Here is a 22622-nt window from a genome sequence, read left to right as displayed (position 1 = left end):
TCCTTCCTGTGTGTGAGGGGCAGAGAGGACAGGGGTCACAGCCACAGCAGGAATCCTCACACCATTGACGTCAGCTCCTAAAGACCATCATCGGGGGTGGTGGGGAGTGGGGCAGGGCTTCTCTGGATCTCTGCCCAGAGTCTGGTGGGTGGGACAGAGGTCTGGGCAGGCTCCTGGACACGGAAGAGGCTCACTGTGTTGGGCCTCAGTCGCTTCCTGACTTTGTCCCCCGCCTGTGAAATGTGGATGCTGGATGCATCCTTGCCCACCTCGCAGGCCGCAGCCCACACCTGACATCATGGAATTGCCGGATAAAAATGAGGAGAATAGGCCTGGAGCTGGACTACTTGGGTTCCCAGCCTGGCTTCAGCATTTATAAACTGTGTCGGGTTACTTAACCTTCCTGTGTCTCAGTTGCTTCATCAGTAGACAGAGATAAGGAAGAGCAGCTGCATGAGTGAAATGATTTAGTATTTATAAATGCCTAGAACATTGTCTGATGCATCATAAATGCTCAACAAATGTTAGCTTCCAGTTGCATTCTTGTCACCCTATGTGCAGGTGGGGCCACTGTGTGGAGTCCATATTCCTCTTAGTAGGAACCAGAAGAACTCAGTAACCATGGGCAATAAATCGCCTCTGGTAGAGGCTTCTGGGGCTTTAGAATAGAGTCCTCTTCCTCTCTAAACTTCTCAGTGACCTGTCCCTCCTTCCCCGCAATTCCAGTGACTAAGTCTCTCCCGGGTGAAACTTGCTGCAGGAATACCTTGTGTGGTTCCCAGTCAGCTGACACTGGATGGTATGCTGTGCTGTGATACAACAGATATGACATGTTGTATTTGAAGTCTTCCCTTCTTTCTTTCCTCTTTGTTTACTCCATCATTCTTCCACAAGTCCCCACTATATATAGTGTCTATATGGCACACATAAACCACTGTGCTGAGGCTGACTTCACAGAGAGGCAACCCATGGCCCTGGCACGAGGAAGCCAAGGGGCAGAGTGGGCACTGCAGATCATCTCAGCACAACCTTAAGTGCTCCGAGGAACAGCGAGCCGTAGGAACAGAGGGGAGGCATGGCTTGGGGAGTTGGGGAAGTCTCTGTGCAACAGATACCATTGGAGCTGGGTTGTGCAGGATGTGTAGGAGTTCAACAGAGCAATGGGTGAGGCATAAAGAGGAAAGACTGGCAGTGCTGTGGGAACAGCAAGTGCAGAGGTGGCGGGTGGTGAAGCGGGGGATGGAGTTAGAAAACACTGAGGCTGGCAGTAACTCTGGAGTGTGGAATGCTGGGGGAAGACTTGGCAAGAGGCGGCTTTCTTGTAGGAGGCATGGGCAGGGACCAGATCTTAGAGGGCCTTGTGTAACCTTTGTCAACATCGAGGAGACACTGAAGAATTTTCAAAGCAGGGGAGATATGTGGTCATTTTTGTTGGTTGACAGCGCTCTCTGGCTGCCGAAGGGAGAGTGGACTGGAGGGGCCTGGCTAGGTGGCAGGGGCTCAGGTAAAAGGTCTGGACCAGGGTGGAGCAATGGGGATGAGCGAGTGTGTAGGAAGAGCTGATCGGGAAGAATCAGTAGGTCCTGGTGAGTGAGAAAGGCAAAAAAGAAAAAAGGGAGACTGCAAGCCTGAGCCCCAGATTCGAGCTGTGTTTAAAGTCCCCGAGCAGCTCCTTCTCCACATCGGTGGGCAGCTCAATCTGGCTGGGGAGAGGGTATCTGGACCTCATTTGGCATGAGGCCTCTCAAGCCTTTGGGTTCCTGCTGAAACCATCCTCCCAAAGTCTGCCCGATTCTGTGCATGAAAACCGGGCTCATTCCAACTCCTCTGCTTCACTGCAGGCCTCGGCCCTCACAGCAAAGGCAATTTTCCTGAACGTTCCCTGGCAGGAAGAGGGGAGCTGTCACACAGAAACACTAAGCCATTGAATTCATAATATCTTTTATTAATATATTATGCTACAAAAATATTTTTGGCAAAATAACATTAATAGCATCTTTCTTTGTCTTCTATTATACTCTTAAAGGACTCTTCATGATAATTCACAGAGGTGAGGGGCAGAGGTGATAAGAGAACAACATCATGAATACCTTTCAAATACATGAATCTGAAGCCTGTGTTGCACAGTGAATCAACTCGGGGACAAGCTCTGTGAGGCTCAAGAATGGGGCAGGGGTCTGGCTTCCTCTGTTCTGGGCTAGAGCCTCCTTTGGCTGAATCAGCCCCTGCCCACCCCAGCCACTGGGGACCCAAGATGTCTGAGAGCCCTTTGTCCCTGGCAGCTCACCGGAAACATCTTAGACTTGGATCCTGTTCAAAGCCCACTTTCCCCACAGCAGGACTGGGATGAAGGGGGCCTTGGAGGCATGCTACTCTGTCACCTTTCCCGCCTCCACATGCTTTCAATCCCATGGCAGCCTGTGGGTCCTGGGAAGAAAGCCAAGCACCTCATCTCCATGGAGGCCCAAGATTGTCCATGTCACCCCTGCCCTTCAGCCCTAGAACTGCCCAGGCAGGAAACAAGGTCTTCATTTGACAGATGAGGAAGTGAAGGCTCAGAGAGGGACAGGAACTTGCCCAAGGTCATCCAGCAAAGTGAAGGAATATCCAGAGTATCTCCGGAAAGGAAGAGCCCAGCTCCCACCTGGAGAAAGGGTGAGGATAGCCGATGCTCCCTGGAAAGAGCCAAGTAGGGGGTCAATCACTTCTCGTGAACCCTTTCTTTCCTCCCCTGGGGTCAGGGAGTGGGGCAGAGCGGGAAGGAGCTCTGGGCTGGGCTGCGGGCCTGGGTTCCAGTTCACTCCTCCTCCACCTTTCAGAAGTTCTCCCGCCCAAGGGCAGCAGTCAAGCCCAGCTGGGTCGTTGAAGGGGGCGCTGTGAGGGGTGGTGGTGGTTGTGGGTGGAGTGGGGAGGCTGGACTTATTCCTGAACCTTACTGGTTTAGACAGCCAGCGGGGTGATTTTTTTTGGCTGCTCAGATGAATTTCTGGAAAAATAACAATGTTCACAGAACCTGATCATTGCAGAGCCAGGAGGGACCCTCAATGTCATCTACACCAGGCCCTTGCCAAGATGTCAACTCTCCTACCACTTCTTCAGCCAGTGGGCACACTGCCCCTGCTCAAACACCTCTCCCGATGGGAAACCTGCCACCCTTGGGGGCTCCGGGCCATCCCCAGACAGCTTTGGCTTGGTGGAAATTATTCCACTGGAGGAACTAAGGTCTGCCTCTCTCCTTCTTTTCTGCCTTCATTCCTTTCTTCCTCCCCTTCCTTCTGCTTCCTTCCCTTCCTTTCTCTCTCTACACATCTGTTGAGCACCACCTTTGTGTCAGATGAGGATACAAAAACAAATTTACATGACCCCTGCCATTAAGCTGCTCACAGTCCAAGAGAGGAGCAGATACACACTAGATAGTCACAACACTGGGCAGTGGGTATTGTGATAGATGCTAAGAAAGCACAAAGGAATGGGAGGGGGTTTCCTGGAGGAGGTGCTATCTGTGTTGATCCTCAATGGATGAGCAGTTACAGGGGAGAGAAGGGAGTTTCCAGGGGTAGGGAGCAGCATGTGTTAAACATCCTGTCTATTCTAGAGATGACTGCACATCACGCTGGCCAGGCACAGGGTAAGAGACATGAGAGACGTGGATGGTCAGCAGGGTTGGGTCATGAAGGGTCTAGGGGACACTTCAGGGTGAGGCTGAGGACTCTGGTTCTTATCTCACAGTCACTGAAAAACTATCACCAGCCCCAATTCTGCTGTCTGCCACACAGGATGCCATCAAAGCTGCAATTCCCTGGAGAACTTCTCTTGTCCTTCACAGCATTTTCAATAGACTTTCCTTTTGGTAGAAGGACTTTCCCTCCTCTTTGGGATCCACTGTGACAATGGCCCTGGGCTGGAGATTAGGCAAGTGGGACAAGGGGCCTGAGCACCTAGGCTTGTCCAGGTCTAGCCAAGGCCAGGAAGTTGTAGATAACACATTATTTAGCATGAAGAAAATATGCTTAGGGTCTTTCAATGCAAGGACAAATTTGTTCATAACCAGCACAAGGTTCCTTGCTTCCTAGATCCCAGATCTTTGACTCTCAGGGCTGGAGGCACCCTCAGCAGCCCTTTGCAGCTCCCTGGCAGCCTGATTCTTCTCCCTCCACTGTGGATGACAGGGCTCTCCCTGTCTTCACCTGGCTGCTGGTGCATCAGACCCACCACTGGAGGAAGACCTGGGGACATGGCCATTCCGACATGCCCCAGAGAGCCCTTCATCACACAGTCAGCTTTCGTGAGAGGTAGAGGACCCCGGGCCACACTAACATGCTGCCCGACCTTAAGCAGATCACTTTACCTGCTGGGTCTCAGGCCTTTCGTCTTTCCTGCCTGCCTCGCAGTCAAACAGAAAAGTCTAAGAAGTGCACACAAATTTCTCAGAGGAACAGGAGCATTTTATGAGGCTGGGCACAAAGAACATTTCTGGAAGAAATGTCAGTTAAGTGGTGGATAGATGGTGTCAAAGGTGTGGGTGGCTGCTTATGGAATGGTGGTTCTCTGGCCCAGGATGAGAGAATTCAAGTGCTCCAGCCATGCAGATTCCTGCATATGTGCCTCAAGTCTTTTGGGTCATAAGTCAGCAAGTTGAGTTCATTTCAGACCCTGGCCAGCTGGTGGTCCTCAGAGATCAGTGAACTTTGGCAACAGATGTCTGACCACATTGGCTCTTGCTCTCCTGTAGGTACATGTCTACTCCATCGGTTAGTCTAGCCATCTTTCTTTAAACACTTGAATTAGGGTAAGGGAGAGTTTAGGATCCCCTACTATGCCCAGAGGAGGGATCTGGGAAAGACTAAGGCTGAATCTTCCTGAAGTTAGGGGGCAGGATGACGTAATCTAGCATTGCACTGCTTGTCCCATCTTGATAATGAGTTCCTCTGGGCCAAGGAGAGTGGTTAGATTCAGCTCTAATACAGAGCCTGGCATTGCATGTGCTCAGTAATTACAAGCTGCATTAATTTACCTTCTTGGCTCAGTGCCTGGCACAGATCTGGGCACACGGTCAGGTGCCTGGACTGTTTACCCAAATGCTTCATCTTTAATTAACCTCAAGCTCCATCTCAATACGTCTCATGCCATACTCTGCCCCAAACAGAGAGGAATCTGGCCTGTGTGCTTCTAATTCCTTTACACTTATCTCATCCAAATAGTGCTCTGCACGATCCGTTTGATGTCCAACTTCTGAGCCTGCTTTGTAAGTCAGCTAAGCCCCTTCCCGCTCAGAAATAGGAAGTCACATTTTTGCCAAGGATAAACCAACTCCAGCCTGGATTGAGGTCAAGTTCAGTTTAGAGCATGGTGCCCACAGGGCTGGCTGGGCCCTCTAAGGCAGAGCTCCAGTCTCCTGCCAGGTCTCAAGCTCAAACACGTCCATCAGGGCTGAGCTGTAAAGAATTCAGCTGCCTGCCAAGATGCCCGTGGGACTCCTGACCATCCCATGAGCTGCCCAGAACTTGCCATCTCAGAAGGGAGATAGCTGCCAAGCTGGGCAAGATGGCACTGGGGCCAATTAGCTGCCATCAAGCCTGCCAGGGAAACCCACGAAGCTGTAAAGTTGGGGTGCACTGGGCTGGGAGTCAGCAGGCCCACCCGGCTGTGCAGCCTTGGAGAAGTGTCTCCTCTCTGTGGGCCTTATTATTCCTCCTACTGTTACTATTATCCATCAAGTGAAGGGTCCTTTCTGCTGTCAGGTTCCAGGACTCTGTAATTACTGAGGCACCTGCCCCATGGGGTTTCAGGCCTCCCAGGTGGGAGTTAGCCCACCTGGGTCCTCTGTCTCCTCAACCACCACCTTGAGGAGCCGAGGGGCTAAAGTCTCTCGGAGTCCCTGCCACCTGCCTCCCCACTTGGCTGCTGTGCCTCCCCAGGTGCCCCACAGCTGTGCCCACCTCTCAGCCTTTGATTTGGCAGGAAAGCTTCTCATGGGCTCCAAGATCTGGCAAGTCAGGATATGCGACACATGGCACATGCAGTTGCCAGAGCCCTTTGGCCAGAGGGGTCAACATAAGCAGCCGGCCAAAAGGTTTCTTGGTGGAGTGAAAGCTTGTGCTGGCCCCAGTTTGGGTGAGATCTGCCTCCCTTGGAGCCTCCCTTGCAGAGAGAACGTGGCAGAACAGGGAGCAGGAGGCAGGAATTGTTTTGCATCACACTGATCTGGGGCCACATCCTGGCTGGGGGATCTTCAGCAAGTCCCTTCACCTCTTTGGGGGGCTCAGTTTCCTCATCTGTGAAATGGGGATAGTCACATCTCACAGAACTAGCGCAAGAATCAGTGAAGCAAGTGTGCAAAGTGCTTGCCATGCTGCAGGCTTTGGAAAAATGGCAGCTCTCATTACTATTAACATCATGTGAGGCCTAAGCCCCTGTCTCTAAAACTGCCCTCCTGTGCCCACTCCAGTCCCTCGGCCCAGCTCAATCCATTTAGCCAGGACTTCAACAGCCTCTCCTTTAACCCAAGCTGGATTCATGACACCAGAACAGAGAGGTCTGGATTTATGTCCTTACTCTCCCACTTGCCGTGTGACCTTGGGCTACCCACCTGGTTCTCTCTGGATCTCAGTTTATTCATCTGTTCTGTGGGGTGGGGACTGCTTACCTCAGCACCAGTATCCCACCTCCCACCCCACCCCAGCGCTTTGGTTGAAAACACTTACCAAGAGCTCTGGAGGGCCAGTTCATAGATACTCAGGGGTTTCAAAATAGCAGCATTCTCTTTCCTAAATTATCTTCCCAGGCCGCGGGTGCATCCAGCGGAGGGGAGGATGGCCAACGTTCACACCTCTGGCTCCCAAATCCAGCTTCACAAAGGCTAAGCCTGCTTGCCTGCCCCTCCCGCTGAGGGCCCCACAGTCGAAGAAGCCAAACCCAGACCCAGGAGGCTTCGGTGATCCAAGAGCAAGCCAGTCCAGAGCCACAGTCCACAGGAGGTCACTGACGTCCCGGGTTCCCCTCCCGGGCCAGCACTAGGGCTAGGGGGTTATAACATAGGCCACATAAAAATAGTTTTATCGGTAGAATAAATACATTTTTCTTTTTTAATATGGACACGTATTTTACAAAACAGCCCCATAGCACTATGGGAAATTAAGATCCTTCTACAAAAAAGAAGATGTAACTTGGGTACAGTAAAGCTCTAGAGTGTCTAGCCAATCCCATGTGGACTGCCCTCGACGTGTTGGGCACCCCCTGGAGGTGGTGGCAGGAGCAGTGGGGTGTGGCCGAAGACCCCTGTGTCATTTCTCTAGCTTCTCCACTTGGGGTGGCCGAGGTCAGGAGAGCCCAAGGCTATGCAGCAGGAAGCGGACAGCGATGGTGGTGGCGATGGCGGGGAGGAGGCCCAGGGTGGGTGCCGAGCTGCTGGTGGGCCCTGGCGGGTCCTGCTGTTGTAGCTGGTCTGAAAGCTGGAAGGGGGGCTTGGCGGTCCCCGAGCTGTGGGTGGGCTGCAGGGGCAGCGGGGGTGGTGAGGCGGTGGTGCTGGAAAGGAGGAAGCACATGGCAGAGTCACCATCGGCAGCCTCATCCTGGGCAGAAGCCTTGGGGCTCAGATCTGATTTTTTCAGGTCTATTTTGCCTAATACAATGGAGAAGGGAACAAGGAGCTTGAGCAGGCAAACCGGGCAGCCCAGAGCCACACAACCAGCCTGGCTGAGCTCCAGAGTCCACACGGACCCCCTTTGCCAGGCTCTGGGGGATGGGCCAGGCCCTGGCAGCCACAGGTTGTCACATCTCAGCCACTTGATGTCACCACTCGAGAGAATGGGTCCCAGGCAGAAAGAATAGTGTTTTGGGGAGATAGATCTGGGGTACCATGGGGTGGTCAGTAATCGAGGTACACAGGTGCCCTGCCTGCTGGCTGCTCTCCCCTTGCAGACCACCAAAACACGCAGAAAACAAGACAAGCAACCCCACCGCGTTCCCTGCCATTATCATAACTACCACTTGTTGAGCATCCATCATGAGCTCAGCACTTTCCAAGCAATATTTCTGATCCTCATAACAAGCCTTCAAAATGGGTCTCATTGCTCCCTTTCCATGAATGAGAAAACTGAGGCTCAGAGAGGCTGTGTGGTGGCCGGCGGGGAGGCTACCTGGTGGTCAGGTCCCAGAGGAAAGTGGGAGTGGGACGCCATGAAGCAGGAGCCCTGGGTCTGCCTTACTTTGCACAGCTGCAGGATATGTTTAGTGAGAGGTGCAGTCCTTCACGAATTTACAAAAACAGAATCTAGTTTTGGAAATAACAGGTGAGATTCTTGGCTCAAGAAAGCCCACGTGACAGAGAGAGATGGAAGGAGAGTCAGGGCAGGAGCCAACTGGAAGCTGACCTGAGCCCAGCACACGGTGGCCTTGGGAAGCTGGAGGCGGGGGCAGGGGGTACTCAGGGCCAGGTTACTGGCTCAGGTCCAGGAAAGAGACACAGGAAATGGACAGGAAGAGAGAGACAGAGGCTAACACAGGGACTGAGGAGGGAGTGCACAACTACAGAGGCTTAGCAGAGAGGTCAGGAGTCTGACAGGAGACCTGTGGACGAGAGGGACAGGCTCTGGGATAGAGAAACAGGCTGGGCCCTGAAGCAGTGGCCATGCCTATCCTCGAGGAACCCTGAGCAGGCAGGAGGCAGACAGAGATGCAGATGCAGACAGAGGAACCCACAAGCCCCGTCACCCAGAGGGGAGCACCGGGGGGCAGCAGGTAGATGAAGGGAAGGCCATGAGGGCCTCCCGGAAGCAGGGAGGCCACAGTCAGCCTGAAAGGCATAGTGAATTTAGTTTGAGCATGGGGAGGGCACTCCTGGACGGTGAGAAAAGAACGTACAGAGCCCTGCCCCTGCACCAGGCTCTGTGTGAAGCACTGGCCACTCTTTAACCTTTGGACCTCATGACAACACTGGGAGGCAGGGATGACTGTTGTCCGCATTGTACTTAGGAAGAAACTGAGGCACAAAGCGGTTAAGTGGCTTTCCTCCAGGACACAAAGCAGGGCCAGGATCTGAACTGGGCACACAGTAGGTGCTCACTAGCAGATGGGTGGGCAAGAAGCTTGCCCTTCCCTTTGGGCTGGCCAGCCTAGAGGGTAGGCTGTAGAAACAGGGCAGGGCAGGCTTCATGGGGTCTGCAGCGTGCGTGCCTTCCTGCCACGCTTCCCACTGCTTGCCCCACCTCGACAGGCTGCCCTGGGTCACTCCGGGCTGCATTTCCTCGGGCTGGGCCGTGAGGTCCTAACAGCTGGCCATAATCACAGTGGTGACAGCCTGTAATCACCACCACCAGAACTCAGTCCAGGCCACCGTCCTGGCCAGATGCCTCTCACATAGCCCTGGCTCAGCTTCAGCTAGGCCAGGTGGGCAGGGGAGGGAACCCGGGGCCACTAAGCATATCCCGACTCCACACGGGCTCTTGGCTTGGGAGCAGGTGTCCAAACGGCCTCTGGCAGTCTGTCCTGGCTTGATGTATGTCATTAAAGAGAGGGGTCCTCACTCACTGCCCCATCCTTCTCTCCCTCTACTTTCTTCCAGTGATGCTCTGGCCTTCAGCACCCCCTGCAGTTGCATAAGGTTCCTTTCAACCTGGTGTGATGTGCCATGATCTTCTGTCTTTAGAGAGACTCCAAGGAACTATCAGGAGGGGAGGGAGCAAACTCTTTTTCCACCCAGAGGATGCAGGGATGGCGTTTCTGAGTAGAGTGTGTGTGTGTGTGTGGAACTTGGGGGGAGGGCCAGGTGGCTTCCAATGTCCCTTACACACCCACAGAACCAAGCATGTTGTGCCTCCCACCCCGTGCCGGCCTGATCTGGCCTGAGTGCCCTCCCCTTTCATGGTTCTCTCAACACATACCACCCTCTCCATCACACCTACAGTCTTGCTGCCATTTTCCTACTCACCTTCGAAGGCCAGACTCAATGCCCTTCCCCTGGAGGCCTTCTTTGATCTGCCTTCCATCCCTCAATGCCACTTGGGGCAGTTAAGGCTTCTCCCAAACCTTGTACATTTCTCATTGACCTCTCTGTGTTGTAGGTCTCCATTTATTATACGTAGTTTGCATGGGTTTCTGTATGTAACATGCTTTGAACAGTTCCTGGCACACAAGAAGTGCTAGATGAGGTTGGCTATTTTTAGCATCATTAGTAATATTTTTGTGTCTGTGTCTCTCCTAATAATAACACCTTCCACTTATAGAGCACTTACAGTGTGCTGACAGACATTGCTTGGTGCTATACACGTGTTATGTTATTATTATTCCCCTTTCTAAGGTGTGGAAACGGAGCTTGAAGGACTTCAGATTTCTTGCAAGAGACAGTGTCTCCCCAGCCTGAGACAGGCCAAGGAACCGTCCCTGACTGAACAGATGAGCAAACCCCTGATGGAGAGCCCATGAGCGAAGCGTGGGTGCTTCCGGCTGAGATCTCTCAAACCCGCAGATGGAGGCTTGCCAGGTGGGGACACTGAGGCCTCATCTGGCCTCAGCCCCTGGAGGGGATTAGTGCCTGTGCCGGGCAGGGATCATTACCTCAGCCCCTTTCCTCCCTTTCTTTTCTAATGAAAACAAAAACAAAAATAAAAAAAAGAAACCCACATACAAAACACAAGAAGTCCATAAAAACGTCCTCCTAGCTGCTGCCCCATCCTTTCAGCCTGAGGAACTGTTGGTTTGGTGGGCTGGCTTCAGGACAGCAGGCTGGTGTGCCCCTTGAGGTGCCCGGAGCTGGGGCCCCCACCATCAGAAGGCGAGACCAAGTAGGAGTTATGAATACTATGTCTCACAAGGCGCCCAAAGGCATTTTCTTTCACACTTTGAAAACCAAAGATGAAAACTCCCGCTTGGAGCCTGAGCGGGCTTTTTATTGCTTGGAAGGAGTCCCAGAGAAATGGGGCAGGACTGGTGGGGGGGGAGGCGTGGAGGACAGGCCCCTCCAAATGCCCCCAGCCCACCTCCTGGGCCTGACTCTGCTCACAAAGCTCAGTCCCCCAGTCCAGATCCCCACCCCTTCCTAGGCTCACAATGGGGGAAACTGTCTTATGGCAAAGTGGCCTCAAAGCCAAACCAAACACTGCAAGTGTTCCCAGGCTCCACAGATGGCTGGCACCAAGAGGCCGCGTCGGCTCTGAGTCAACAGGGACCCCAAAGTGGGGAAGAGGCCCTCTGCTAGGGCAGAAGGCAGAAGTCTGGCTCTAGCCTGTAGTGCGTTCCTGGCTTGCTGTGTGACTTTGGCAAGTGCTATCCTCTAGACCTCGGTTTCCCCATCAACACAATGAACAGGAAGAGACCCATGGACTTTAAAATGTTTACTAGCAGCAGAAGCCAGAGCGAGATCTCAGGTGGAAGCCCAAGGCAGAAATCACAAGCCCAAGGCAGAAAGCAAGGCTGTGTGTGTCTGAGACACTGTCAGCTGTCTGACCATGAGGCACCTCCAAGGGGCTCCCTGGAGCAGGGGTGGGTCTTGGCACTAGAGGGTCTCTGAGAGCCATCCCAGTCTAGGATCCGGGCATCCCGAGCCTTCTTGCCGGTACAAGGGGCTGGTGGGCTGTACCCTGACTGACCTCCTTAGAGAGCTTTTCAGCCTGAGGAGACCGGATTTGGGGCACACAGGGCCTGGGTCACAGGTGGCCCTCTGCCTGGGGATAGAGATCTCACTGTGATCACTTAGCGGAGACCCTGTTGTGATGCCAGTCTGGGCCTCAGCCTCTCTGGGCCAAGCAGGTCGGATGAGAGATCCAAAGCAACTGGTTTGCCTGCAGCTCTGGATATTTAGGACTTTGTGATATCTAGGGCTCCTCCCGCCTCCACACCTTTGTCCACATGGTCTTCTGTGCTGGGAATGCCTTCACGCTTTGCTCAGCCTCACTGGGCCATGACTGATCAATTCCATCTTGGGCACAGGGCAGACAGGCTTGTTTTCTAATAGCTTCCTAGCAGACCATAGCTGGAAGGGCCTGTCTGCCCCTCAGATGGGAAACTGGGCCCAGAGAGGAAACGGGACTTACCAAGATCACTCAGGAGAGCTGAGGCAGGGTCTCTGGACTGTGGCTCCAGGGCTCTTCAGTGGCACCACACTGGAAGCCATCTGTCCCTGGCCATGACACGAGACTTTTCCTCTTCCTGTCCCTCACTAGCACTAAAGGCAGTATGTGCCCAACATGTTCCTGTTAAACTGGGGGAGGTTCACAGCACCCAACCAATGCCTCATTTAAGGGTTTAGGCCAAAGGCCCTTTCTGCTAGGGTCGGGGGTGGTCATCTCAGACCAGAGACTCTGAAAGTCACAGGTGTCAATACGAGCTGCAACTGTTACCGAGTGTTACTGGTGGTCTGATGCCAGCTTAAAGCTTACGAGCATCATCTCACATAATCTCTAAGCCTCAAAGCAAGTAAAAGGGGGGACTGGATTTGAACCCCATTCTGCCTGAATTTGTCTGTTTTTATTCATTGGACGATCCTGCTTCTCATTCTCGTGGGGGCATCTTCTACCTCTAATCTGATGGGGTCATCTTCTGCCTCTAATCTGATGGGGTCCTGTCCTCACCTGGAGACTCTGCCCATCTCGAACCATCCCAGAAGGAGGACTGGCTGTGCTATGGGGAACTGGAGCTGGAGAATCTGGGGGCAGGAGGGAGACACTGCGTCTCTTCCCCTCTTTGAGAGCTCTAGCCATCTGCTCAAACTTCAGGGGAAGCTGAGACCCAGAGGGCAATGACCCTGTGGCACATGTGTCCTGCACCCCCTCCCCCTGCATGGTGGAACTCACCAAGGCTCTGTATCTGTCTTGTCACCCACCTCTGTGCCCTGCTTTGGGCCATGCCTGACACTGGGAAGGTAGTCTCTTCCCTACACCTGGCCAGCATGACTTGCCCAAGGACTTCCAATCTAGATGGCCCAGACATTCTGCTCCCTATTTATGAAACTCCCCTTCCTCTCCCATGTCAGCTGTGGACTTGGAGAATAAGAGCTGGCATGACCTCCAAAGACCCATCAAGGCCCTAACTGCACAAAAGGAGAAACAGAAGGAGTGCTACAGGTCCCACGCTGCACAGAAATGACCTCTGCCCTGTTTTAGAGCACCCTGGTCACAGCCCTGCCCTTCCCCCAAGCCTGGCTCTCAGCGGTGGGGGTTCCCCAGGAATATTCTGCCACTGCACAGCCATCTGCGGACACACGTTTCGTCTGCCCTTTCCATGGGTCCCCATAAATCATCCTGCCATGGGCTACTGCTTCTCTAAACTTCCTCCAGTGTGTGTTTACATCTCGGGTAATGAGGGGCAAGGGGGAGGCCTGCCTGTTCCAGGTGGCATCTGGGACGGGCGCTCCAGGAGCGTCCCTGGCTCACTCCCTCCTTCTCACACTCGCTCCCAGCCCAACCCGGATCTGATCCTCACGGCCTCCTGGCCTAGAGCATGAGTGAGGACTCGCAGTCTGTGCTACTGTGTCAGAACAGGGGCACCCACCGGCACTGTGTGGAGGAAGGGAGGCCTTAGCTGGGCCAGGGAGAGGGGGAAGGGCAACCACATGGTGCTGGGTGATGACAGCGACCCTTAGAGTCAGGCAGGTCTGCCTGACTCTCTGCCTGGCCTTAGGTAAGTTACCTAACCTGCTGAGTCTGTTTCCTCTGGTATAAAATAGGCCTACCTTCCATAATTCTTGACAGAAAAAGGGACAGAATGGAGGCAGGTATCTGGCACAGCAGGGGAAGCTTGGCAAATATCCACTGGCACCCCACTCCAAGCAGAGAGAGGAGCAGGACGAAGGTGTGGAGGTGGGACGGGGCACCTCGGGTGGCACACAGCCTGGTGAGGACAGGGGCAGCAGACCCCGAGGAAGCAGCATGGTGGCTGAGGCGGAAAGAAGGTGAAGGCCCTGCATCTGGGCTGAGCAGCGGCGTGGGGGGCACTGTAGGACCTCAGGCTGAGGAGCGGCCATGTGGGAGGGCACTCGGGGCCAGGACGGCAGGTGCAAGATGAGCTGGGAGAGGTGATGGGGAGGAGGGGATGGCTCCAATGGGGTTTCGGAGGAGAAAAATGAGAAATGGGAGTAAAAGCTTCCCCAAAAATGGTTTTGTTAGAAGGACTATCAGTGGGCCCCAGGTCACCCCCAGAGAGCTCTCATCTGCTTCTCTTAGAAAATTGGAAACCTGGGGACTGCAGGAGGATAGGGTGAGTCCCCTGGGAGCAACGGAGGCTGTGCCCTGCACCTGGGCCTCTCAGGGAGCTCAGGGCCTGCTCCCCTAGAAGCGGCAAGAAATTTCAACAAACAGGCTGCCAGGCGGTGGTGGAAACTTTCTTTTCCAACTCAACCAGATGGAATAAAGTTAGCCAATTGCAATTTACCTGTGGAGACAGAAAAGGGGCTCCCTTCTTGCCAAAGAAAAGCTGTTTTCTTCTCCTGAAATCAGGCTCTGTGTTTTGGAGCTATGTGTTGTGAGAAGGAAGCCGTTTGGAGTCATTTGCCGAAATTTACCTTCAGACATGGTTGGGGCCGGAGCTCCATTGCTGGAGCTGACAGCCCAGCTTCCTGTCACCCCATGGGCTGGCCCCACCACTGGCCAGGTCTCCTGATCACCCTGGTGTGTTGATCAGGGCTCTGAGTGACCAGCCTAATTGGAACTTTTAATGGGTTGCCAGCTCCTTCACTTGCTTCAAGCCTCCCTGGCAGCTTGCAAACCCTCCCTGCCACTGACAAAAGTGGCTCTCAGTAACTCTATGCCCTCACTCCCGATTAGAAGGGGGAGGCCCATGCTGGGCACGTGACACAAATGTGTCATAGCCAATATAGCCACAGTAATGCCTCTGCCTTAGGCAGGCAGGGTGATATGGTTAGGCTGTCTCCACCCAAATCTCATCTTGAATCGTAACTCCCATAATTCCCACGTGTTGTGGGAGGGATCTGGTGGGAGATAATTGAATCATGGGGGCGGTTTCCTGCATACTATTCTTGTGGCAGTGAATAAGTCTCATGAGATCTGAAGGTTTTATAACCCTTTTTGCTTGGTTCTCATTCTCTGTCTTTGCCTGCTGCCATGTAAGATGTGGCTTTGCTCCTCCTTGCCTTCTGCCATGACTGTGAGGCTTCCTCAGCCATGTGGAACTGTGAGTCAATGAAACCTCTTTTCTTTATAAATTACCCAGTCTCGGGTATGTCTTTATTAGCAGCATGAGAACAGACTAATACACAGGGCCAGGTTCTGCAGAAGTACATTTCTCAGTAACCCAAGGTTCTCTGAAACCAATGCCCAAAGGATCAATGGGCTTGACTCTTATTTGCTGGAAGTCTTTTAAAGATAGTGTGTACCCCACAGTTTATGATAATGGGCTGGACCATGTCAACATTTTGGCATTGGCTCTGAGACCTGGCTGTAGGAGATTCATGAAGTGCAAAGTGCAAGAGGCAGCCCTTGATTCCTTGTGGGGACCCTGGTCAAACCCTCTCCGACTCGGGCCTTGGTTCACCATCTATAATGCACAGTGTAGTCAGGGTTTCCCACAGCTGCTCAGAAGAATCTCCAGGTGTACACGCAACATACAGAGTCCCAGGCCCTTGTCCTGCACATTCTGATACATGAGGTCTGCAGTGGGGCCTGAGAATCTGCTTATTTCACGAATAGCCAAGGTGATTCTCTCTAGGGTTTTGGGGGAAAATCCTGGATGGCGATCTCTAGGGTCCAGATGGAGAGTCTAAGGCTCCCTCTGATAGAGACTCTGAGATGGAGACTCTATGACTGCTAAGCATGGCATACTCAGGGCTGGGCCAGTGCAGTGGGTAGGACTCTACCCCATCACTGACAGTCCCTCCCTGGGACATTCCCTGTGCTCTAGCAACACTGTTCACTAAATATGGAGACTCCTGCCAAAAAGCGGAATCTGGGGAAACTCCTGTGTACTGAGATTGCAGGCAGAGGTTGGAAGACAGCATCCTGGTCACAGCAGGACTTTGGTGACAGACAAGCTGAGGTGGGCGGTAGAGGTGGCAGGAGGGGCATATAGGAAGAGGACAGAAGGGTCTCTGTGCATTAGGATGATTTCTCGTATCTGTCCATTTTCAACAAGATATATCACAAATCCCCCATCCACTCCTAAGACAGAGCCCACAGCTTCAAGGGCATTGATCACCATCTATCCCATCTCTCTCTTAGAGCACGGTTCCCTTTGCAGCCTCCCTGCCAGGGTGTTGGCTACTCACAGCTTCTAGGCACAGGGAGCTCATGCCTTTTGGCTTAGCCAGCTTGTTCCATTTTCTCCTAGTTTCACCTCCAGTCCATGGGACAAATGGCGCCCTGTTTGTACAGGTGTGTCCCAGGAAAGCTGAGTGCAAAGCAGATTTGTGCGCCGTGCCTGAAGAAAGCTTCTATTTCCTCACCTTTAAGATGCAGAGAATTGTACTTGTTGTTGAATTGCTTTTGTTTTGAGAATAAAACTGAAAAATCAGATGTGAACGTGCTGTAGAAAGCCACCTGCCACACTTCCTTAGAGCAGGGCTGGCCTGACGACAGTGTGCCCAGCTGTGGGGGGTTCAGGGTATACTATCCCGGGTGCAGACGCCCAGCTCCTGGGCAGACCTGCCCTCCCTGGCTCACCTGTCCTCGATGCGGACCCAGAGGTCATTGAACTGCCGCGGCCGCTGGTGTGTGCTCTGCCTCTTGTGCCACTTCCTCTGCCGGCCAAACTCCTCCAGCTGGCTGAGGCTGTCGGGGAGCAGGAGGTGTGGGGACAGGGCTGGATCCTCATCCTCTGGTGGGGCGGTGGGGGTCACGGAGGGTGCTTCGGGGACAGCGGCAGCTGGGGTCACTGGGGCCGGGCTCGTCGAGGTCCCCTCAGGAGAGGGCGCTGGGCTCTGGGGGGCAGGGCTGGAAAGAGGTAATGGCACATGGGGCACATGTGTTGGAGAATGTCATCCATGTGTGGTGGGGAATACAGTCCAATTCAGTGGGAGTTTGTCATGGCAGGAGAAAGTGCCAGGGTGCCCCTGCTGGGCCCGGTGACAGCAGCCCAGGAAAACCTCGTCTGGTGCTGAGAGCCAGTGCTTTGAGTCATGCCTTCATTTGTTTAGTCGACGGATATTTACTGAGCACCAACCCTGTCCCAGGCACTCTTTTAGGAGGTAGGTATCAGCATGATGGAAACAGACAATGCCTCTGATCTCTGAGAGCTTACATTCCAAAGCAGCAGACAGAGAGTAAGACAGAGGATGTCAGACGCTGCTAACTGCCGAGGAGCAAATGAAACAGAGACAGGTGTGAGAGTGGGGGTGAAGGGTGCTACTCAGGGAAGGTGGTCTGGTCACCAGCAGGTGACATTTGAGCCCAGGCTAGGAAGACGTGAGGGAGTGAGCCCTGGGTAGGTCTCTGGGGCGTATCTGAGCTTGGTCACGGTCTCATTTATTCAACAACTCTGGCTGAGACTTTAGGTGAGTTTAACCTCACTGTGCCTCAGTCTCCTACTCTGTGAAATGGGGGTGTTGCAGCCTGTATCTCACAGGGTACTTCATCAGGATTATGAAGGTGAACACCGGCAAAGCACCGAGAACAGTGTCTGGCAAATAGTAAGCAGCCAAAACATTTAAGTAATTAAGATTATTAGCATTGTGCATTCATCCAACCTTCCATTCATACATTCAGTACACATTTCCTGTGCACCTTTTCAGTGGAGCAAAGACAGTGTTAAGTAGTCAGAGCTGGAGGTAGACAGCTGTGGGTCCACAGCCCGGCTCCACAACTTGCAGGCCATGTGACGAAGGGCAAGTTACTTAATCATCTCAAGCAGCAATGAGCTAGAGCACAAGAATAATACTACCTACTTCATGGGGTTGTCATGAGGATGAATGAGATGAGGTCTTAACACAGTGCCTGGCACATAAGCCTCTCTTGGATGTTGGCCGACAAGCAAATAGACCTGGCTGTCAGGCAGGCGCTAAAGTGTCATTTGTCACATTGTGGAATTCATGTTTTATACAGGGGCATACACGTGCACCGCTTAGCCCAAGGGCACCCTCTGTTTTTCTCCCTTTTATTCTTTCCTTTCCATGGCCACAATAGAATTTGTTTTAGGGACATGTGATCCTGGGAGAAGGTTGGGAATGGTTTCAGGAATTGTGGCTGAGTGGGCAGCTTGCAAGGTTAGACAGTACCCAAGACAGCAGGCAGGCCGTCTTCCCAGCCCACTCTCACACGGCACAATGGGTGAGGAGCTTCTCTCTTTGAAGGAAAGAAGGCCATCAGCTCAGCCTCTCCTCCCCTACCCCCATGGCAACCCCAGATTCTCAGGATTCAGGCTGCCTGGAGATGCCGCAGCTGCTGGGGAGATAATTCAAAACAGTCAGACAAAAAGCTAGATCCAGGAAGCACCTGTGGCCGATGATGGTTTTTATTGTTGGAGCCTCCTCAGCAGCCCCGCCCCCCTCCGCCCTGCCAGCTCCCTTGCTCCCCCGTGCAGGAGGCTGAGGCTGAGAGTCCTTGGAGCAGAGCCCATGGGGGAGCTGTGGAGGGCCCCCTCCCCTAATGCCTGGGCTCTGAGATGAATAGGAGGCTCGCTAGCCTCACTGGCCTGCCTGCCTCCCCTGCCCTGGCCAGAACAGACACAATGAGCTTCAAGGGGAAGGTCCTTGGGGCTGCTGGGGTGAGGGCTGGGGTGAGGGGAGACGAGGGAAACTTGAAGAAGGCTTTGTCCCTGAGGCTACCTTGGAATCCCCAACCCTCAAACACATGCTTGCCCCTGGCCCCCAGTATAAACAAATGCGTGCTGGGCCCAAACGGTTCAGGCAGGAAGAGCAGCCTTGTCAGTTTGACTCAGATGAGAAGTGGTGGGAGACTGGGATGAAGTCCCAATGTGAGGGTTTATCGAGATCTCAGTTCACCCTCAGAGCTGGTACAGGGAGTAATAGTTCAGGGAGGCCCTGGAGCCAGACTGCCACTTACACCGCTGTGTGTCCTTCTGCAAGTGACTTCACCTCTCTGGGCCTCATGTTCCTCAAGGATAAGGTGGGGAAACTCATAGCTTTGACCTCACAGGGCTGTTATGCAGATTAAATGAGTTAAAAGGTCTTAGAGCCTGGTACAGAGCGAGCAGTTAATAAATACTGGCTATGAAGATCCAAGCTTCTTTCAAACTCCGGGTCTTTATGCTGGAGCACGAGCTGCATGGAACCCTGGAGTCTGAGGATCCTGTCACTGACCTCTGGGGCTCCCCGGGACTCAGAGCCTGGCTCTCGCTGACACCTCTCATGCCTGGCCTGGTGCTGGTGCTGTGGAACCACAGATGGACTGAGCTGGTCCCTACCCTCGGGCAGCTCCCAGACTGTGGGGGTGGGGGTTGGAAGACCTAGCAGGAATAGCGGATGGCCACTAGTGGCTATTTGAGCAGGGTGGGTATGCCCTGGCAGGAAAGTTAGGGGTGAGGGGCATAGACAGAGACAGCAACGGAGAATGTGAGGACCAGGAGTGGGTGGGGCAGCAGGGCTGCCACAGAGTGGGGCTGTGACCCAGGAAAGAGACCAGGGCCCTGCCCATCCTCCCAGTACCATCTCGATTCAGAGCCAGGGCAGCCACAGTCTTCCAAGCAGCACCTAGGAGTTCTACTGAGTCCCTCTACCCCCGACCCAACCCACCATCTGTAAATCATAAGCACCTCTCCAGTCCTAACGCTGCTCTCACTCCCACCCATGCTCTGGCCCTGCTGTCACCTAGAGCCAAGACGGCTCACCAGCTCCTTCCCAATCTCCTGCCTCCAGCCCAGCCTTTCCATTCTTGCTTCCTGGTAGAGACCTGCCCCTGCCTCACCAGAAGCCTCTTCACAGCTCTCCTGAAAGCCTGGGCAGGAAGGCAGGGTCAGTGAGGGCCAAGGCACACCCAGATGTGGCTTACCTGTGTATGGCCTGCCCGGCGGGTGTGTGGTCCACCTCCAGCCCTGCCTGCCGCAGGATGTCGATGACTGTGTTGTTCCCCAGAAAGTGACCTGGAACACAAGTGACAAAAGGGGCTCAGCCACACGCCAGGCCACCGGCCACAGGGGACTGCCCCAGGCCATCCCCTAAGTTTGTATCTGGGCCAGTGACCTACACCAAAGTCAATGCTCCAGATTCCCTGAGAGGCAGTATAGCATAGAAGGTAAGACATGGTCCTGGTGTCACCCTGCCTGGGTTCAAATCCTGGCTCTGCCGCTCATAAACTGTATCTCCCCATGCCACAGTTTCCTCATCTGCAAAGTGAGAATGGCTGTAATAGCAACATCCAGGGTTGCTGTGAAGATTATAAGAAATAGCTACCTGCACATAGTAAGGGCTCTCCGTGCTTCCCTGGTGCATCTCTGTGCCTCACAGCATGAAGCTGACCCCAGCCCCCAACAGTCCAGGCTGGGACAGCTTCCAGCAGTCACTCAAAGCCCAGCTCCAGGGAACCCTCAAGCCCCTAGCAGGGCTATGGCTCATCTTGGTAAGTTCTGCCAGCAACTCAGGCCTCCCTCCTTTAGCATGGGAGTGGGGTTCTGTGTGTTCATGTGGGCCTCCTCACTCAGCTCCCAGAGAGCAGAGATGGCATCTCCACTGCCCTGCACAGGCTCAGCACCTACTGGCTGGATTCACAGACTCATCCGCCCAGTATCTGTGGAGAACACACTATGGGCCAGGTCCTGGGACTCACTGAGGTGTAAGATCCCAGCCGGGGTAACCAAAAAACCCTGACTGATTGCAGGGCCTGGCAGACAGTGACGGTCACCTACAGGAGGCAGAAACATAGAACTGAACCCTCCAGAGGTGTGTGTGGGGAGAGGGGCTGGCCTCCATCTCAGTCCCCTACTCACTATTCATTCATTCAGCAAACATTCATGACAACCTCGCTCTGTGGTCAGTTCTGCGCTAGGAACGATGAATACAGAAATGGGCAATTTAGTTGAAAGCCCCATTTGGGAGTGGAAATCGTCTTCCTGTGTTGGAATGCAGGCTTGATGTCTGAGTACTCAGGGGAGCCTCTCCTGGGCTCTGGTTGGGAAGAACCCTCAGGAGGCCCAGTGGCTCTGGACACAGGAGGTGCTGGGAGTCAACACTCTGGGATGTCCCTCTGCCTCGGGGACCTCAGTCTCCCCCACCTGCTCAATGTGGTGCTTGTTCAGGGCCCCTGGGCCCCTCCTGCCATGGGCCTGCCCTGTGGCTGCACTCATTAGGGAAGCACTCTCCCCTCCTGCTCCCTGTTCATCCTGGACCCTAGGGGAGATCCCTGCACTATTCCTCTAATTGCCTGTGAATGGTGGTGACAGGTGGAAGCCAGAAGGTCAGCATGCTGACAGCCCCAGGGAGGTCTAGGAGAATAGAAAGTGGACAGGCTGTTGGGGAACAGAGATGCTCTGGCAGAGGAAGCCAGCATAGAACTGCATAGTGGCTGGAGCAGAGAACGAACCGTGCTGCTGTCTTGCCCCACCAGCCTCGCACACCTCTGGGCTGGTCTCACAACTCCTCAGGAAGTCTCCCAGCCCAGTGATCTCCCTCTTGCTGACCATGCCCTGCCAGAGCATCTGGAGTTACCTTGGGCCTGGCTGACCATGCCTGACTATGTGCCATGTGGCTGGCTGACCCTGCCTCCCTGAAGTTTCACTTGAGGATCACCGGGAAAGGTCACTGGGCTTGGAATGTCAGAGGGCTCTAGTCTGGCATCCACTCACACTTACTCTGAGACCTCAGGCAAGCATATTACCCTCTAATGCCCTCAGTTTCTTGCTATGCATAATATCTATGGGCTCTTCTGGCTCTCAGAGCCTATGGGGAAGGTTTTTGTTTCATTCCAGAGACCCTTATGAAAAGATACCTCCCTCTCTTATTTCCTTTCCCCACCTATTCATTTCGTTCATTTAATGAACACTACCTAGGTGCATATCTTGTGCTGGGTAGTGATGAAGAGGCAGGGTCTTTTTCCAGGCACTCACAGACTTGAGAATGGGAATCCTGTAATCCGGGCACTAAGTATGATGGAGAGGGAACTGTTCACACAGGAGGCTGTGAGGGCACACAGGAGGCCTCTAAGCCAGCCTGGGGTCAAGCAGACTTCCTGGAGGGGGCACTGCTAGCTGCAGGGTGGGATAAGAGTTATCGAGGTGAGGACAGGAGTGGGTGGCACAGTGGGGGAGGCTGTTCCAGTAGGGGGAACAGCATGTGCAATGACTAGGAGGTGAATGAGGCACATTTGGGAAGCTAACTGCAGAAGAGGCATGGGCAGCACGGGCATGAACAGGCCCTTCCAGAGCTCTGGCCCTGACCTAGTGCTGTTGAGGACAAAAGATCCAGGCTCCTGCCAAGGCTCTCATTCTGCCCCTCAGCCTGTGATCCTAAGCAAGTGGCTTCCCTGCCACCAGCCTCAGTTTTCTTGTGCATCAAATGGGCCTACAGTTCTTTGACCGACTCCTTGGGGCAACTGTAAAGCCCTAATGAGGCAGAAGAAGTGGATGTCCCTTGGAAAAGCCCAGAGTGCAGTACTGAGTGATGGGCTGGAGACAGTCCCCAGAGGGCGGGGTCATCCCCACTCTTGCCTTTCCCCACAGCACCATAAGGCTGGAATGGGACGGGAAGAGGCAGCCTCCAGCACGCAGGCTGGAGGAACTCTCTGCAAGCA

General features: G+C 53.8%; 1 protein-coding gene across 4 annotated transcripts in view; it reads right to left on the bottom strand.

Moving 5' to 3' along the window:
- Positions 1 to 1924: 1924 nt before the first annotated feature.
- The window catches only part of TRABD2B (TraB domain containing 2B), a 237065-nt gene continuing 216367 nt past the window's right edge, over positions 1925 to 22622 (bottom strand). Inside the window, exons 5-8 of one of the 4 annotated variants that reach the window (XR_002004034.4) lie at positions 19890 to 19980; positions 16608 to 16877; positions 6705 to 7524; positions 2586 to 2675 (exon numbers count right to left, since the gene is read on the bottom strand). Coding sequence is in view for 3 of the 4 variants with exons in the window: in XM_004025752.5 (XP_004025801.1) it covers positions 7320 to 7524; positions 16608 to 16877; positions 19890 to 19980 (566 nt within the window). In the remaining variant the exon portion in view is untranslated. Of the gene's footprint in view, positions 7525 to 14797; positions 16391 to 16607; positions 16878 to 19889; positions 19981 to 22622 lie in introns of those variants that run through there. The other 3 variants (XM_004025752.5, XM_055358183.2, XM_019018088.4) reach the window with 3 other exon arrangements.

Source organism: Gorilla gorilla, chromosome 1, assembly GCF_029281585.2.
Source record: "Gorilla gorilla gorilla isolate KB3781 chromosome 1, NHGRI_mGorGor1-v2.1_pri, whole genome shotgun sequence".
Classification (NCBI taxonomy): domain Eukaryota; kingdom Metazoa; phylum Chordata; class Mammalia; order Primates; family Hominidae; genus Gorilla; species Gorilla gorilla.
The sequence above is the reverse complement of the archived record's forward strand: the minus strand, read 5'-3'. Positions and strand labels throughout refer to the sequence as shown.